This window comes from Columba livia, chromosome 18 (assembly GCF_036013475.1).
Source record: "Columba livia isolate bColLiv1 breed racing homer chromosome 18, bColLiv1.pat.W.v2, whole genome shotgun sequence".
NCBI lineage: Eukaryota > Metazoa > Chordata > Aves > Columbiformes > Columbidae > Columba > Columba livia.
This window is the reverse complement of record NC_088619.1, coordinates 5,528,307-5,542,347: the sequence shown is the minus strand read 5'-3', so window position 1 is coordinate 5,542,347 and position 14,041 is coordinate 5,528,307. Positions and strand designations below refer to the sequence as shown.

Genomic DNA, 14,041 nt, shown 5'->3' with positions numbered 1-14,041 from the left:
TTTGTCTAAATAAAAAATGTCTGGTAACATTTGCTTTTTCTGTTTCAGTAGCTCTAAAAGAAAAAAAAAATCACCACAATTTGCAGCAATTACTAAACCATCATACTATGTTTGCCAGCAGCATCAATTTCACTAAGGGATTATGTTTGCAAAATGAAGGGTGTAAAACTGCTGGGTTGACACTTCTGCTGCCTTTTCCTGCTCTGTGGAGCAGCCACTGCCAGTGACACAAAAGGTTAAATCCACCCACATCATAGAAACCAGCTCATCCAGCGAGGTGGCAAAGGCCCAACAGTTACACTACAAGCCAGATGCAAGGCCATTTCCTTCCTTGTTATACACCCCATGCGCTGCAACCGCTCCGGTTTCCGTTTAGGCCAGGCTTAACTAGCCCCCTCCTAACCGCAGAGCACATGCCTGCCCCACCTCCTTCCCACGTGATCCTTCTAGTTCTCAAAATGCGAGCTGCACACGCAGGCGCTGCTTCTAGAGGAACTAGATATGCTGATCATCCCTAAGATCATGGCATTGGAATAAATGAATAGACAAATATCTCTTATTTATAAAAACAGACACGCTGTTCACAGCTAGAGTTGATCCAAGCTAATGCTCTGAAAAGCTCGTTATTCTTATTTTTTTATGTGCATAACTTCAGCTCAAGAACTTCTAACCACAGTCCCTTTGGCCAAGGCCGTACAGAGTAAGAACCCCTGTTCCAGTTTGTCATTATTAAACCTGGATCCTTATACTCAAAAGCTGTTCAACTGGACCACAATCTGTTTTAACACAAAGGAAAAAAAAAAAGGCTCAAACATAACAATATAACATATATTACTAATACTTCTGAGAGGATATGGTGGATGTAAATATTTTAAAATTCAGCTTCCTTAACTAGTCCAAAATGAGAAAAATATTAACAGAATCACAGAATGTCAGGGGTTGGAAGGGACCTGGAAAGCTCATCCAGTGCAATCCCCCCATGGAGCAGGAACACCCAGATGAGGTTACACAGGAAGGTGTCCAGGCGGGTTGGAATGTCTGCAGAGAAGGAGACTCCACAACCTCCCTGGGCAGCCTGGGCCAGGCTCTGCCACCCTCACTGAGAAGTTGTTTCTTCTCAAAATTAAGTAAACCTTTTGTGTTCCAGTTTGAACCCATTACCCCTTGTCCTATCATTGGTTGTCACCAAGATGAGCCTGGCTCCATCCTCCTGCCACTCACCCTTTATATAGCTGTAAACAGCTCTCCCGTTTCCCAAGACTCGGCAAAGATGATGGAGAGCAGTCCAGCAATGAACCTCAGTTTATCAGAGATAAACTGTTTTCTATCTGCTTAACTTCAACATCCACCAAAATAATATCATGCTTTTTCTGCCATACAAGTATCCATCATGCTGTAAGCCTGTACCCATGAAGAACTTTCTGGAATAAAACCAAGCTTATAGTATAAAAGCAACTTCAGAGTACAATACTAAAATGTTTCTGTTCCATTTACATTTTCCTACATATTATGAACCACATTCAAGCCTTGTTTAAGCATGCAAATTATCAAACAAAATATGAAAAGCAAAAATGCTAGTTATTTAACACTCTTTCCTCTATGGTATACCTTCAAGCTCATGCAAAGCCACAAACACACACAGCAGAACCTGTATACATTTCTGAACTACTGCAAACCTGTTTCTAAATTCAAAAATATTTGACCCCAAGATGCCTTTCCATAAAGCCTCCCTAGGAAGTTCTAATTGTGCTGGGAGTTCACAGATGTGGGTAAGGCATTTCTCATTAAACTTTGTAGCATTCCATTAACCCCTCTGGCATGTGTTTTCAAACATAAATATAAACACCGAGTAACCTGTGAAACTTCGTTTCATTTTCCTCCAGAGGAGAAAATGGATCAACCACAAAAGGAAGCAGCCAATTGTTCTGTTTTTTATGGTATATGCCTAATCCCATACAAACTAGTAGAATCTCCTGTATTTAACCAGTTTGTGGCTTTGGTTCTTTCACTCAGTAGAAAAACATCAGGACTTCGTTCTTAATGACACATTTTCAGTAACATGGGTGAAGAGGAAACAGTGACAAAAATTCCCAAGAAAGCATTGAGTATCTTTTTACCAAAAAAAAAAACCCATATACAAGTGAGTCATTAATAGTGGCAAAGATACAGGGAGGGTGGGGGAATATCAATCAGCCTTTTCATGGTTTATTCATTCTTAAGAATGTCCTCCCCTCTATCCAGTTTTTGCCTTGACTAACATAACCAGACAATGGACGTCACATATATCCACTTTCAGACTGCCACCTCAATTATTATTCCAGTTCTGACAACCGACCCTGGCGCTTATGACGGTGGAATTCTCTGGTCTGCAAGTAGACAAAACAGATGCTCTAAGCCAGAGATATTCAATCTGTGGCCAACCTGGAAAATCCATCCTTCCTGCAATCTGCTCCTACCAGCTTTTTACCAGTAAGAAGTTGCCTATTGAGATACATGATGACAATGCAATATCAAGTATATTGAACTTATGGAAAAGGTACAGCCATGTTATCAGGTCCTTCTGGCCTTAAAAACAAGCTCCATGCTTGACTTAACCAACATGCTGGATCTATTTCCAAACTGAGTATCTGTTGTAAATGCTGATTTGTGGCACAAACTTGTATCAAATATTAAACTCTAATATAGGAAGACTTCTTAAGCAGAGAAGCACCGCTTTTAAACCTATTAGTGCAATTTAACAGGCAACCACAACAGCTAGGAAAAGTGCATGTTATGAAACACTAACATGTTAATTAGTGTTCTGCTATCAGGTGGTCCAAAGAGATTATCAATAAGAACTACAAATCACCTGTGAAACCTTCCAGATTTATCCAACACAAATTGCTCAAGATAATCTGCAAAGAGCAGCATGTATCAGGAAGCAATACAGACACATTACTGTGGACAACAGACAAAATAATCATGTTTTGTTCAGACTGCTATGCTTCTAAATTAAGACTGTCCAATCTTATCACCCATAGAGCCCACTCCTTTTTGCAAGACCCTCCTCACACATCACCCAAGCTTGCAGTCTGCTCTAAGTGAACAGCCATATGAAAGCAGAGAAGTCTTTTGTCTTCGAGGAGGAAAAAATGGCAGGTCAGATGGAATTATGCTTCAGGCTGAATATAATACTTCACAGGCTGTGAGAATAAACTGACCTAAAGCAGTGATTTAACAGACATGGATATTAACTTAGCTGGGTAACTTACAGTCAGCATCAATCCTTAAAAACTACTTGTATAAATATTTGTGCAATTAATCCAACCTTAAAACCATTCAGACATTTTCACTTATACGGCACAGTAGAATTTCCAGTGTACAAGAAGAGGTGCATGATCAAACCTCAATCACATTTCAAGCACAATTCAGCCTCGGATATCCTGTAGGATTAGTTTTAATCTCCATTTTTCACTTTCTCTAACATCAAATCAGTTAGTTCTCTTAATTTGTTTGCTCATTTTTCTCCTCTGTCACTGTGCTCTGCACTTACTGAACAGTTTAAATTATCTTTACTTTTTCCCCCACTACTGGCCAGAAAGATAGCAAGTGCACCAGAACACATACACAGGTATTTTCAGGCTTATATTAGTATACCTAGAAAGCGTGTTTTAATCACTCACCATTTATACACAAGATAACCTTAACCAAATATTAATAATTTTAGAAGTAGCTTTCTTATTATTATGCTCTCTTTATACTCTCTCATTCCCCTCACACTCTCTGGGGGATATATTCTGAAATTTCACGCATACCATAAAGTATCTTTGGAATGTTACAGTATAATTGTTTAGAGAAACATTTAATGGATGAGTAGGCATCAAGAGGCCACGGCTAAGGGAAACGAAAAGTTAAAATGCTAGAAGCATTTTGGATTGAATGATCTTCTCAGCATGAGGACAGGAGATGGACATTTGATCCAAAAATCTGGTATTGACTCAAGTGATATAAAACCAGCAGCCAGCACCAAGGCATGTGAAGCCATCCAACCACCTAAGAAAACATCTGCTACCACCCACCTCCTTCAAACTTGACTTCAGTCACTGCCCAGTAATGAAATCAAATGCTAAAGGATATTATTTGATTAACACCATGAATGATAGCTAATTGTCAGCATCACGTAATCTATTTTTTTTTTAATTGTTGCTTGCTTTCCCAATTTACAGTACAAATAATTTGCATGTGCATGATAAGGAAATACAACAGAAGTAACTCGAAAAAAGCTGGGCACTGAGTACAGAGACAGCTAAAAAAAGCTGAACATTCTTTCACTACAGGAAACTGCTGGAGACAATATGCTGTAAATTAAGCCAATTTTCCTGAATTCCCTGAAGGACTGCTCCTCCCAGAGATTCTGCAATTCCATTAGCAAAGGCTCATCATTATAGTTTTCTTAGGGCTTATTTACTGAAAAGAGCTTTAAAAAGCACATGCAAAATAAAATATACGGTGTGTCAGGGCAGGGGAGTGGGACAAATCAGGCCTAACCTTACATAATTGATTCACATCCTGATTATCAGACAACAGCTGAGATGGCTTTTATTCCCAATTCCTCCTCCTCCCCATACTTACTTAAGGAAAAGCAAAACAATTACCTTCCTACCTGAATTTCTGGTCAGAAGAACAGATAGCAGGGCAAGAGAGGTGCTCTATGCCAATCTGTACTGCTCTGGAAATGAAGCAGTTCTTTTAGCACCAGCAGCAGAAAAGCCAAAGCTCCTACAGATGTGTGCCACAGCTGAAGCTGGTTCTGTCACTGGGCACCTAAATCTCTGTCGAAGTGGATTTGGTGGTGCTCAACGACATAAGAATTGCAGCTGGTGCACTACAATCTCCCCTAGCTTCATACTTCCACACAAGCTTCAGAAACCTAGGTCTTCCAGGAACTTTTATTTCTGCATTAAATTTGGTAGAGAACAAGTAACAAAGTAAAAAAAAAAAAAAAAAAAATTAAGGAGCACATAAATAGTGCAAATCTATAAACCTCATCTTGTTAATATACTCTAGGACAAGTAGCAATGCAGCCTTCTAGTTCCAACCCCAATATATTTTCCAAAATTCCTCATCTATTTGTAAAATGTGTGAATCTAAATCATATGTAAAAATAATGGATAGCACATGCTGCTTTATTAAGTCTTTATGAGATATTTGTAGGCAAATAAAATTGCAAGGGACTTACCAGGTCACTGTATTTGCATCCTGCTATCAGCAACACAACATTAAATAATGTCTTCCAGAAGACATACATCCCCATCTTAAAAGGCTTTCTTTTTTGAGTACCCCCTTTAAATGATCACAGAATTAGGACATTTCTTTTAATTTCTAGCTTAATTCATTAAATACCTCATCCAGTGGCCACTTAGATGAAACACTTTAGATTGTGTAGGACAAGTTTATACATCTTCAAGTTTTTCTTCCTCTTCTCTTCAACAACACAGTGATGCAGATGTTGCTGTCAGATAAATACACTGCTTTAAATCTGTATTTTTTTCCTAATGCCATACTCAAAGGCAAATCCAAATATTCCATGGGTAACTTTTTCTGGAACGACTTTCACTTGGTGAATTATAGGGAACTGTAATACCACTGCTGATTTTAAAACAATGTCTATGGATTACTTCTTGTGTTACAACGACCATACCAGAGACTTTAAATATGTCTTTGGGGGTTAGGGTAATGTGGAACACAACACAGTTGACAATGAAGTCTAACAAACAAGGCTATGTTAATCTTTCCAGCCACTTAAACCCAGGAAAATCAAAAGCAAATGTCGTCCTACCACAGCATCAAAAAACCTGGCCCCAAATGCCTGCATCAATGCCTGCTGGGATACTTTCTGCTAACCATCCACTATATTTCTTACAATGCTCAGTACACACGTTCCTCCACAAGCCGGATTGATTTCTTCCACAGTTTAACTTGTTCCTGCCAAAGCCTCTTCCAGTTCAGCACTGGCTCCCTGTCTAACGAAACAACCTTTCTTTACACCAAAACTGTCATCGTCAGTTGCACAAGAAGCATCTTATAAACATGTATAATGAGCCAAAAGTTTAATGCTTGGAGACCTGCTATTTTAAAATGATCTCTAGCAAAACTTAGAGAGATACAGAAGTGGTCAGTACCTAACCTTGGTGGAGGGAATGAGATAATTCTCAAGAAATATTTTTTTTCCTTTTTTATCTAAATACACCTCTTAAAAAGAAAACACTGGCCTACTTATTAGAACCTGAAAGCATATACATTTAACCTCAGACAGCAGCGAGAAATGTAAGGTTCGCTCTGATCCGCAAGTTGAAACCTTCATTCTCACTCAGTGTGAAGTTATCATTGCATAACGATCACATGCACCGTAAACTTGATTCTTATTGAAGACAAGCCTTTAAATATAAGAATATGACACCTTTCGTAAATTATCAAGTATTGCTAATAACTGAAAAAATCCATTTAAATAAACCTCTTGCCCTATTTTTCTGCCATATTTTCAGTCACAGCTGAAACAAGAATACCTGTGTAAGAAGTTGTTCTTCAGTCAGATTATTGATCCAACGAGTATACCGTTCAGTGGAGTCTACTGGCTCTCTTCTGACTTGGCAACCAATAATCTAAAGTAAAATGAGATAAATCACATGCTGTGAACTGTGGCACACCCACACAGCACCAAGATGACAAAATAAGCATTCAAAACATGGGAAATCCAAGAACTAGCATCATTCTGGTTGAAGCGGTAAAGGTTGAGGGCTGCCTTCGTTGCAGCGAACATGAGATGGTGGAGTTCAGGATCTCACCTGGCAGATGCAGGATAGCAAGCAGAATTGCAACCCGGGATTTCAGCAAGGCAAATTTTGGCCTTTTCAGGCAATTGCTGGAGAGTTGGACAGGGAAAAATTTAATGAAATATAACAAGGGCAAGTGTAGAGTCTTGCATCTGGGTAGGAACAAGCCCAGGTTCCAGTCTAAGTTGGGGAATGACCTATTAGAGAGCAGTGTGGGGGAAAAGGATCTGGTGGTCCTGGTGGACAGCAGAATGAGCATGAGCCAGCACTGGGCCCTTGTGGCCAGGAAGGCCAATGGTACCTGGGGTGGGTTAGAAGGGGGTGGTCAGTAGGTCAGAGAGGTTCTCCTGCCCCTTTACTCTGCCCTGGGGAGACCGCATCTGGAATATTGTGTCCAGTTCTGGGCCCCTCAGTTCCAGAAGGACAGGGAACTGCTGGAGAGAGTGCAGTGCATGGCAACAAAGATGCTGAAGGGAGTGGAGCATCTCCCGTGTGAGGAAAGGCTGAGGGAGCTGGGGCTCTGGAGCTGGACAAGAGGAGACTGAGGGGTGACCTCATTAATGTTTACAGATATCTAAAGGGTGAGTGTCAGGAGGATGGAGCCAGGCTCTTCTCAGTGACAACCAGTGATAGGACAAGGGGTAATGGGTTCAAACTGGAACACAAGAGGTTCCACTTAAATTTGAGAAGAAACTTCTTCTCAGTGAGGGTGGCGGAGCCTGGCCCAGGCTGCCCAGGGAGGTTGTGGAGTCTCCTTCTGTGCAGACATTCCAACCCGCCTGGACACCTTCCTGTGTAACCTCATCTGGGTGTTCCTGCTCCATGGGGGGATTGCACTGGATGAGCTTTCCAGGGCCCTTCCAATCCCTGACATTCTGTGATTCTGTGATATACGACAAACGATATATTCCAACTGGAAACTTGCCATAATGCAGTATTAACATTGCTGGTAGAGAACACAGTAACATGAATCATAAACAAAAAAAAAAAATTCTAGCTCACAGCAAAGAACTACAGCAGTTCACAGAAGAGCAAAGCATTAAGCGTTCTACTTGGCACTGGTTCGAGTCCAAAGTCCACAATAAGATGTTACATGTTTATTTTCAGCACATTAAAAACCAAGAAAGTCTGAATTTCCTTTAGTGAATGTATATGAAAAGCAAGAAGTCAAGGTGGTGTAATCAGAATGAGCACAGCTGGGCATCACAGCACACGTACATTTAAAAAGGATGTTGTCATGCATGTGAAATCATGAAGTACAAACATGACATTTTTGGAAAAACTTCAAGTAAGTATCACTGCAGAGATACTACAGCAAGTCTGTAGATACTACAGGAAATGAAACAAGTTTCAGAAGTCCTTTTTGAAGGTGCATGAGTAAGACCCAGGATTCTGATAACTAGCTTAGGGAGGAAAACGTATGAGGCCTCAGAAGGCCTCATTCAAAATCTGCCATCCTGGGAGAAACAAGATCTAAGGGTTCAACCTCTGTATTAAGGCTGGTGCACACGTAATCCTAACTTGATCCAAATTAGGTAAACTCTTTGGATCCTGTCAAGACATTTACACAACCAATTCTTTACATGAAGCTTAAGAACAGACAAAAAGACCAATATATTTGCACAGTTTCTACTTTAAAACTGATTTATCTTCTGCTTGTAGCTCCACAAAGTATGATGAGTAATAGTTATCACCAAAGCAAAACACCTGAACACTAGGACGAGGGAATCTTGATTTTTCTAATGTCTTACACTATAGACAGTTTTAAAAATGAAATATGCTCAAACTCTACATTACAATCAGACATTCATTAATATAAAACTCCAGTAACAACGATCACTTGATGGGGTTATTGGCATGTGGAGGCCATATTAAACACAAATTTAATTACAAAGTGGTGTAAGTTGGGATGTTTCTCATTTGAGATATTTGATTAAATGTAGAACAGACTTAAACTGACATTGCAACTTTGAAAATGCACTGTGGTTTTTCAGAAATACCAAATTGAAAAGAATCTTTAAACAAGCTGCCTAATAAAAAGCAAAGACACAGCTGAATTCCAGCAGATCTGGGTGATATAGATGGAAAAGCCCAATTAATGGAAGCCACCATAATAATAATACGCTTATTGTCAAAGAAAGAATCTTCGTGTTCTTCAGCACAGAAAAAGAAAAGGCATTATATTCTCTCCTCCTAAATATACTCCACTGTCACCACTTCAGAACAAAACCTTCACACAACTGCTCCTCTGTTCTTCTACCCTCCACACCAGAAGATTACTAAAATAGTATAAATAACTTTTAAAAACCTCTAACGACAATTTCCCAAATTCATAAATGTACATGTTTTTCTACGTATCAATACTAGATAGCCTTAATTTAGACTTACAGTTTCCACAGGCTGGAGAAAAATGTTAAAGACTTGTAGTTTGTTTATGGTGTGCAGTATAGAGGAAGCAGGCATAAAGTATGAAAGTATAAAGAGTTATCCCAGAGGCACTACCACCATCGCTGATGGGCTCAGCCTTGGCCCACAGTGGGTCTGACCTGCAGCCCCGTGGCATTGGCTCTATGGGACACCAGGGAAGCTTTCAGCAGCTTCTCACAGAAGCCACCACTGTGGCCCCTCCACTACCAAGACCTTACCACAGAAAACCCAATACACTCCTGCATCGCAAACAGACAATCAACAATTGCAGGTAATCACCTCAGGAATGTAATTTCATTCTCCTCTCTGTCCACACCAAATATAGATCAGAGCCTCCTCAGATCTACTTAGCACGTTCAGTGGACAAAATTCCTATTAAGAGAGTTAAACAAACATATTTGAACTATTCATCTATCCTTCAAGACATGCCTGCATCCAATTCATTTCTCTTCAATAGCTGTTATATGACTTAATGCTTATATTAAAGCTAAAGTCTATAGGCATTGCTTGCTAGGACATGCCTGGGCAACACACGCTGCTCTGTCTCAAATGTGCTGAGCAAGGGAGACAGAGGGAGAGCCGATGTAAATTAGCTAAGGAGAAACAAAGATTACTTAAGTTCTACAGGGTGAAGATCTTAATTTCATGTCCAAAATGAAAGCATTTATCAAAGAAAAATCTGCTAAGCTCTATGCAACAACTTCAAGACAAAACAATAAAAGGGAGATCGGCAAAACCTGGACTTCAGTAGAAGACACAGAACGAGAGATGATCACCAACAACAATTAACTTGTTGCACACAAGATGGGCAGCATTTAAATGGAGTGACTTCTCCATCACTTCGAACAGAGAGGTAATATTTCAACATTATGTAGTTATGTTTAATGACAGTTTAGCAAAGCTTCACATATGATTATTATCTTTCCACACCTGCAAAATTATACACAAGATCCTACTTACCTATTTTTGCAGTCCAGACTAAAACACTGTCTAATTTAAGTAGAGAAAAGGTAATAAAATCCCTCAGGACTGAAGGCTCAGACTAGAAAACAATGTTGTTGACCCCTTCCTTAAAACAGTAGATGAGGAATGGTAAAGCCACTCTGGAGGCAAATTTGCATCTTCTCACTCCTAAATGAAATCCTTGTCCCTTGCATCACAGTACTTCAGTTAAACAAGACCTGATCTAAAGCTCCTGAGACTAAGTCTTTTGTAGGCAAATATAACCTCCGTTTGCCCACGTTCCAGGCTGACCAGAAGCTGCAAAGCTGCTGTGCGAGCAGCTACAAGCCCTGCTAATACTGTTGAAAGGCAGGAAACATTAGGCAGGGTTCAGCACCACTCTCATCACAGCTATAGCAGTCTCAGCTGAACCCAGCTTCTGCCTGCTGATCCCCCCCGCAAAGATATACTCTTAATACAGCACTTTTTTTTCCCACTGTCACGTCATACTGTGATCCAAATATGCTGAATAGTTCATAAACACGTTTAGACTTCTGGTCACTTCTTAATGAGTTTACTAAAGACTTGTAGGTCCACTAGAACAGCAAAACATCTAATAAACTGTTCCTTTGCGTGGTTTTCAGTTTAAAAAAAAAAATACCAGGTGCAATTATATGAAAATCTATAGAGCTTCTGAATTCCAATTAGTATTACATAACAAAAGACTATTTTAAGAACAAGACATAGGTATAGCAGACATGCATTATCTCAATTCTGCCAGCTCTTGCCATACAAACAAGGCTACCTTGTTCATTACATAGAATAAATCCATGTCTAAGTGAAATGTAATTACCAGACTGCAAAATAACTATTTTGACTCCCAAGAGAAAGTACAGAGAGGAAGGACAGCGTGCAGTCTGAAAGGTAATCTGTTGTTTTCAGGACTACCCTAACATTAGACTAATAAGATACAGCAAACAAAAGGCTTTAAGATCTTTCAGAGGTGACCAAACTCCACTGGTATGTGGAATGTAAAATCTCCACACACTGAAGACTGCCAGTGTTCCCAAACTGCTCCTGTTGACTGCCAATGTGGCCTCTTTCTTTATTTCTCTTCCCATTTTTATTTTTTATCCCATGCTCCCTTTCATCACAAAGCAGCCTGGCCTGGCACAAGACAGATAAAACAATCTTCTGCCTTTATTCCAGACTTGTGATAATAAGCAGGAACCAAATAAAACCACAAAACACATTAATGTGATATATTATGGCACAGCTGCTCAGTAAAAGGCTACACTGAAAAGTTTCTGTTGTACAAGGCAGTGTTCTAGTGAGTGATGCTGCATTGGAATTCTGTCACAAGAGTTTCTACATGTACAGTTGCACACCTGAAATGAGATGGAAACAGTTCTCTGGATGTGTTTTCCACTAGTTGAGTACACAACATCTTGACTACTTGACAAAACAAATCACTTAGAACATGCTATTTATGTGCAGTGCTCTTTTTGTATACAAAACCATCAGCACACACTCTGACTTAAAGAACTGCTCCGATATGGAAGACAGTATATGGAAACTGGTCCAACTACCTAGAATCACCTCTCTCCTTCCAAGGACAATAGATAGATCTAAAATACGGAACTCGCTGACAGATGATGTAAGAATGTCTATTAATCTTTTTGCACTCAGAAAAAAACAAAGTTCAGTATTTGTTAAGCCACCCTCAAAATATTGCTCTCATGGATTAATAGAAAACCTCTGTCTCTTGCCAATATAAAAACAGCTGAAACATTGTTCTTTAGGTAAACCAAAAAGAATCAGGTCTCATTCTCATGCCAGCCATAAAAACACTCAATACTGACCTTAAAAGTTCCTTTCCACATTAGTATCTACTTGATGTACAACTAAAACTATTCCTTTTATTTATACCTGTAAGAGAGGATCTCCTAATTTTATTTTAGATTCTTTCTGTTGCTATTAAGAAAATCTTCACTGGCAATTTCAGATCTTTATTTAAATTAATAAGGTGGAAGCTAAAAGGACTGAAATAATCAAGAATCAATGGAATCTGATTATTTTAGTCACAAAAAAGAGTGAAATGGTTCAAACTATCACTCAATAAGCAACAGGCAAGGTAACTGAGGGAGGGGAGAGAAAAAAAAGTCTTTCTAAGACGTAACAGAAATGTGTAACAGGTCTAGGCAAGTACAATGGCACAGGGTACAGCAACAATAAAAAAACCTATTAAAACTTTCAAAATCAAGAAGGTATGTGTTCAGACCAAAAGAAAAGGGAAAAAAAGAAAAATCTGCATTTCTAGGTTTAGTTTGTGAGCTTCACTAGAGGTTGGGGAGGAACAACCAACACTTGGCCTAGAGCTGTGCCAAACAGAAAGGATCAAGCTCAGCTCTCTCATTCACTTGTTCCTGTCTCCAATTCATTTGCTGATTGTGCAATATTTGTTTACAGCTTTCCCAGAGGCAGACGAACAGGTCTGTGAACGAGGAGTGCCACACATTGTTCACCTTTGCCCAATCAACTACCTTACAGTCACTTGAACCATCAAAGATTTGCAGAAGTTAGTCAGTTGGTTAACATATTCAGATAGTGCAATAGATTAAAATGGCCTTAGGCACTGCAGCTCTTGATCTAAATCCAAGCTACAGAATATGCCAAAAATTTGCTTTAGAGATGCAAAACAGTGATAATTGCTCATTGAAGAAATGCAAATGGTTGTACTCAAGTGTTCTCTGACATGTCTAGGTATCCTACCTGTTTCAGAAGGAGACTAGTGATTTCACAACAAAAAGAAAGGTGTTCATTCTCACACTGGTAAAGATTGTCCTCTTATTCAGCCAGTGAAAACAAAAGGAAATAATATTCTTCATTTCCTTTGCCTGCATCTTGATTCAAGCTGTTGGGACCATATCACGGTCGCTGCAACCAAGGCAGCCCTCAACCTTTACCGCTTCAACCAGACCCTCCTCGTTAGTGAGGATGAGGTCCAGCAGTGCGCCTCTTCTAGTTGGCTCCTCCACCCTTTGCATCAGACAGTTCTTGTCAAGGCACTGGAGGAACCTCCTAGACTGTGGCTGGCCGGCCAAGTAGTCCTTCCAACAAACATCAGGGAAGTTAAAAATCCCCACCACAACCAGGGCCTGTGATTGGGAGGCTGCTCTCAGCTGTCTGTAGAGGCCTCATCAACTTCCTCACCCTGATCTGGTGGCCTACAACAGACGCACACAATAGTATCACCCTTGCCAGCCTGCCCCTTAACTTTCACCCACAGACTCTCAACTCGTTCCTCATCTGTGCCTGGACAATACTCAATATATTGTAGTTGCTCTCTCACACAAAGAGCAACTCCACTACCATGCCTGGCTGGCCTGTCTCTCCTGAAAAGGACATAGCCATCCATGACCCCACTCCAGCCATGTGTGCTGTCCCACCATGTCTCTGTAATTGCCACGAGGTCATAATCTTCTGCCCAAACACAGGTTTCTAACTCCTCCTGCTTATTCCCCATGCTGCACGCATTGGTGTTTCAGAGAGCGAGCTGAGCACACTGATTTCACCCCAGGGGTATGGGAGGCCTCCCAGCCTTTCTGAACTCTAGAGTGATGCCCAACAGATGCAAGCCCAGCTACAACCCCATTCCCCTTCAAGTCTACTTTAAAGCTCTCCAAATGAGCCCTGCTAATTCCTGTCCCAGCATCCTTTTGCCCCTGCGAGATAAACCTTTCCCACGTATCACTGTTTGGAGTGGTGTCTTGTAAAACCAGCCGTTATCAAAGAACCCAAAGCCCTGCCTGCAGCTCCAGTCCTGTAGCCAATTGTTTACAGACTGAATTTTTCTATTC

At 40.2% G+C, this 14,041-nt stretch overlaps 1 protein-coding gene across 5 annotated transcripts in view; it reads right to left on the bottom strand.

Moving 5' to 3' along the window:
- B3GNTL1 (UDP-GlcNAc:betaGal beta-1,3-N-acetylglucosaminyltransferase like 1) overlaps positions 1 to 14,041 on the bottom strand; it is a 95,398-nt gene that overhangs the window by 63,029 nt on the left and 18,328 nt on the right. For 3 of the 5 annotated variants that reach the window (XM_065034618.1, XM_065034619.1, XM_065034621.1), the window contains one exon: positions 6,546 to 6,641. The exons of 1 other annotated variant lie outside the window; for it this stretch is intronic. In XM_065034618.1, the coding sequence (XP_064890690.1) occupies positions 6,546 to 6,641 (96 nt within the window). Of the gene's footprint in view, positions 1 to 6,545; positions 6,642 to 10,199; positions 13,197 to 14,041 lie in introns of those variants that run through there. One more of the 5 variants, XM_065034622.1, reaches the window with a different exon arrangement.